At 36.4% G+C, this 4,989-nt stretch overlaps 1 protein-coding gene across 1 annotated transcript; it reads right to left on the bottom strand.

Moving 5' to 3' along the window:
- Positions 1–3,583: 3,583 nt before the first annotated feature.
- Positions 3,584–4,570, bottom strand: LOC122029142 (zinc finger BED domain-containing protein RICESLEEPER 2-like). The gene is made up of 2 exons (XM_042588091.1): positions 4,300–4,570; positions 3,584–4,230 (listed from the first exon to the last, which is right to left on the bottom strand). Exons 1-2 carry the CDS (start codon positions 4,568–4,570, stop codon positions 3,584–3,586), a joined length of 918 nt encoding a protein of 305 aa, XP_042444025.1.
- Positions 4,571–4,989: the final 419 nt, after the last annotated feature.

The following is a 4,989-nucleotide window of genomic DNA, read 5'->3' as shown; positions in this document are numbered from 1 at the left end:
GCTGAGTACCATCTACTAACCGTTCTTCCACCACAAGAAGTCAACCGGATCGACAACTACGACTCCGCGAAGGAACTTTGGGAGAAGTTCCTTGAACTACACGAAGGAATGTCCGAAGCAAAACTCGCAAAACACGGTTTACTCCGCAACCAGCTCACCAGCCTGCGACTTGGGGAAGACGAGAAAGTTGCGCATCTGTACTCGAGAATCAAAGAGATCATCACCAGACTGTCGAATCTCGGAGAAAAGGTAAGTAACCGAGATTCTCTAAGGTACGCTTTAAATTCTTTTCAGAGAAATTCAAAATGGACATCACTAGTAGATGCCTTTTACATTTCGAAAGATTTAGGAAAAATTACACTAGAAGAATTTTTCTCGACATTTGAAGTGCACGAATCAAGATGTGCAGGTACGAAGGAGCCTAAGAACAACGTTGCCCTCAAAGCATCGAGAGACGAACCTGAGTCAGAATATTCACTCGACGACGAGGAAATGGTAATGATGGTAAGACGATTTAAAAATCTTTGTAAATCTAGAACTACTAACCATTCGCAGGGTAGAAAGAAAAGGGCCATCCACTGCTACCACTGTGACGAAGAAGGGCACCTCAAGGACAACTGCCTCAAGCTGAGGAACAAGGACAAGGATAAAGGTAAGAAGTATGTCCAAAAGCGCAATGTCCTAAAGGCGACGTGGGACGATACATCATCCGAATTGGAAGTCGAGGCATTCTCCGGACTCGCATTAATGGCGAGTCATCAAGACGACGATTGTGATTCAAGTTTTTCTGAGATGAGCATCGAGAGCATCGATGAAGGGGGAGCTACGTCAGAAGAAAGTAGCAATTCAGGGGGACACAAGGACAACAAGATCGACAAGGTAAGTGAGATATGATCTCTTCCTCCCGATAAGCTTTTTAAGTTTGTTAAGTTGCTAACTAAAGATTGCTGCAAGTTAGAAAAAGAAATTAATAATTTAAAAATAATATTAGCTAAATATTGCCCTTTAGAAGAATTAGATAAAGTTAAATTAGAAAATGAGAAATTGAAATTAGAAAATGAAAATATGAAAATTCAAGTAGATAACTTGAAAAATCGTGCATGTCTATCTAATACAAATTTTAGAAAGTTTGATAATTTAAATTGGTATTATAGATATCACTAGGGACAAATTAAGAATATTTCAAGAAAATATGTTCCTAAAAATTTTTTTGTTAATCTAGTAGACTGGAACCTATATTGGGTTCCTAAATCTTGCTTAACCTAAATTTTAATCGAAATTAGCGCTTTCAGCGAGAAAATTAAACAGTAAATTTCTGTATAAAGGCTTTGCCTAAGGAAGTGGTTGTTGCTCCAATAACCAAGAAGACCTAGTGCCACACCATGACTTGGAAGCCAAAATATTGAAATTAAATGTTTAATTAACTTTATGGTAAAACATTAAAATTAGAACTAAATAATGCTTTAAAAAGTTATTCAAACATTTTTTTTAAAATAATTTTTACTTAGAAAAATTTCCTTTTTGCGTAAACTTTTTTTTTGCCTAAAATTTTTTTTTTATCAAAATTTAAAATTTTTGCTTAAATTACTTAGAAAAATTTTCAAAGATTTTTTTAAGTTGCCTAAGTCAGAATTTTTTTTTCTTAAAACCTTACTTAGAACACTTTCTTAAAGTTTCACTTAGAAATTTTTCACTTAGAAATTATTTATGTGAAAATGATTGTAAAAACTTTAAAATTTTTACAAAGATTTTAACTTAGAAATTTTATAGTTAGAAATGTTTTCTAGAAAATCACTTTCAAAATTTTCTAAGTTATAACTTTTAGATTTTTTCTTGGAACCCCAATTTTTTATATGATCAGAGGGGGAGAAGAAAAAAATATAAGTTTAGGGGGAGGTAGACAAAATTAATTTTTCTATCTTTTTGCACTTAATTGTAAAATTTAGTTAGTTTATTTTCATGTCTATTTTACCCTAACTTAACTTGGGTTGCTCACATCAAAAAGGGGGAGATTGTTGGAACCCAAAAGTTGTTTTGGTGTGATCAACAAGTTAAGTTAGGTCTTGTGTGTTTTTAACCTTGTGTCTAAGTGTGCAGGAGCTTAGGAGCACAGGTAGTCGAGCGGAAGACACAGCTAGCGAGAAGGATGTCACGCGGTGCGTCTGAGAGACGAGACGCTGCGGAAGAGTACACCGTCGGACCAGAAGGAAGCGTGCGGTGGTTCCGAGGGACGAGAAGCCGGAGCAGAAGACTGCTCGAGGAGCAAGAGACGTAGCTAGCGTTGGCACGGGGTGCGACCGAGGGACGAAGACTGCAGATGAGTACGCTGGCGGACGAGAAGGAAGCACGCGGCGATTCCGAGGGACAAGAAGTCAGAGCGGAAGCCTGCTAGAGAAGACTGGAAGTTGGGTTCGGGTGAGCCCTTTTTCCGGATGGCAGAGATCACCCAAGGCAAGCAAAGTCGGAGCAGAGGACCCGGACCGAAAAAGTCAACCAAAGTTGAATTCGAGGTCCGGGGCGGCCGGAACAGTCTGGGGCGTTCGGACCTGAAAAGTTGACCAGATCACGATTGACGCGATCTGAACGTTGGGGGATAAAGTTTTATCCCCCCCAGGGCACCCAGAACCATCTGGGCGCCCTGACCAAGGTTATAAATATAGCCTTGGTCCAGAAGCTTTTGAACAATTCAATAACTCATTCTCCAACACTTGTAGTTTTATTAGTAGTTGAGCTTCTGTTTTCTGCGCTTCATCGTTATAAGAGGCTTCTCCGTCTGAAGGAGTTTTTAGTACGACATCTTTCTTGGATTAACAACCTCCCCGGTTGTAACCAAGTCAAATCTTGTGAGCCTCATCTTTCTATTTGTTTAGTTAATTATTTATGCAAGTGCTCTGTTAAAAGTTCGAGAAAGGTTTTGCATTTAATTTTACAGGCTATTCAACCCCCCCTTCTAACCGACCCACAACGGACCAACACTTAGCATTCTCACCTGGTCAACTGTAAACTTGAACTATTATGAAAGAGGCAGTTTATACTTTATATTATGTTTTGTTAAAACTATCCACAACACATTGAGGCATATGCTCAACAAGCTCACACTTTAGCTCCTCATCACGTCACTAATCATATTGAAAGTTTGCATTGAATTGTAAACAATACCAGGTTTACTACAGAGTTCAGAAACAGATTGTGAGCTCAAAGCCAGGTTACAAAAGAGAAACAACACTAAACACTATTTATTTGGTGGATGCAAGGAAAAGCTAATAAGATCACCAATCACTACGACAGCAGATGATACCACTCCAACATAGTTAAGTCAAACAGATCTCTTTAAGCTCCAAATTTTCCTTTTACATACCAGTACAAAAATTCAAAATGTTAACATAAATAATCAAATTTAATAGAACATAAGAAAATTAGACATGTAACATATATAATTAATAAATACACAATTAAATTAGAAATCGATTAACTTACTTTTTCTTTTCTCTTGATTTGGTAATGGATACGTAACCAATCTTTTACGCAAAGCAACATTTGAACTATTTCTATTCCCAAATTGGTGCGATATGGATCAATAACTCTACCATCGCGCACTAAAAACTGATTCAGAAGCCACAAAAGTTATTGGAATTGATAGTACGTCACACGTCATCTTTGACAAAATCCTAAACTTTAAGTTGTTCATCTTCCACCATGACAATGCATCAAACTCATGATCATCTTCACAAAAAACAACTCCTTCCTCAAAGTACACCTCAAGCTCAGACTTCACTTGCTCCACACTGTCAGCATTCTTAATGTAGTTGGCAAATTGTGCTCTCACTTTACCTTTTCCTTGTCCATTAAGGATATTTGAACCACTAGAGATTTCTTTTTGAGTATCACCTTGAACATCTTTTTCAGCAATATTTGTTCTGTGAGCCTCAACATATTCACTATACAGCAAACGTAACGTCTCACGAACTGTAACGATGTGCTCAATTGCATAAACTTCAGAATAGATATCTAGAAAGCACCATTCAATAAATTTCATCTTATTCCTTGGATCTAATACTGTTGCTATAGAAATTGACAAGTTGCAGTCACCCCAATACTTATCGAACTTAGTCTTCATCTTCTTGACCATATTTTTTATGAAACTACCTTCACCTACTTTTGTATCATTCAACAACTTTTTTATATTATAAAGTTCAGGAAGAAACAAATTCAAAGTTGGATACTCAGAATCTGAAATAAGGTAGGTAACTATATTAGATTTTCAAACAATAAACAAGTTTCAAGTTGAATATTCATTACCTGAAATGATGTGGATAACTTCATTAAATTCTTCAAGAAAAGCACAAACAAAATGAACTTTCTTCCAATCCTCCTCACTAGTCAAAGAGTTATAAGTAGGATCCCTTTGTTGATATCTTGGAAAGACATCTTTGAACTCTAAAGCAGTAGACAACATGCAAAATGTGACATTCCACCTAGTGCAACAATCCATTACCAGTTTCTTTGAAGATAATTGCAACTGTTTTGCAATTTCACTGAACATATTAATACGAAGATATGAGGCAGACATGTGTTTCACACTTTCCCGCGTATTGGAAATTATAGTTTGGATCTCTGAAAGCCCATCTTGTACCAAAATATTCAATATATGGGCACAACATCTCACATGAAACAATTTTCCACTAAGAGAAAGGATGATTTTGTAAGAGAGATTTTCTTTTAACATTCAAATAGCTACATCATTATATGCAGCATTATCGACTATGACTGTCCACACCTTGTTTTCGATTCCCCATTCAACCAAACACATATTCAAAACATCACAAATAACAATACCTATATGGGGTGGTAGGACTTTACAAAAATTCAAATTTCTCTTTTGTAAATTCCTATTAGAGTCCATGTAATGACAAGTGATAACCATATATGAAATTTTTTTATTAGACCTCCATAAATCAATAGTCACACTAACCCTATTTACATCCTTTA

The sequence above is a fragment of the Zingiber officinale genome, chromosome 10B (genome assembly GCF_018446385.1).
Source record: "Zingiber officinale cultivar Zhangliang chromosome 10B, Zo_v1.1, whole genome shotgun sequence".
Lineage (NCBI taxonomy): Eukaryota > Viridiplantae > Streptophyta > Magnoliopsida > Zingiberales > Zingiberaceae > Zingiber > Zingiber officinale.
Note: the sequence above shows the minus strand (reverse complement) of the source record. Positions and strands in the feature narration are given on the sequence as shown.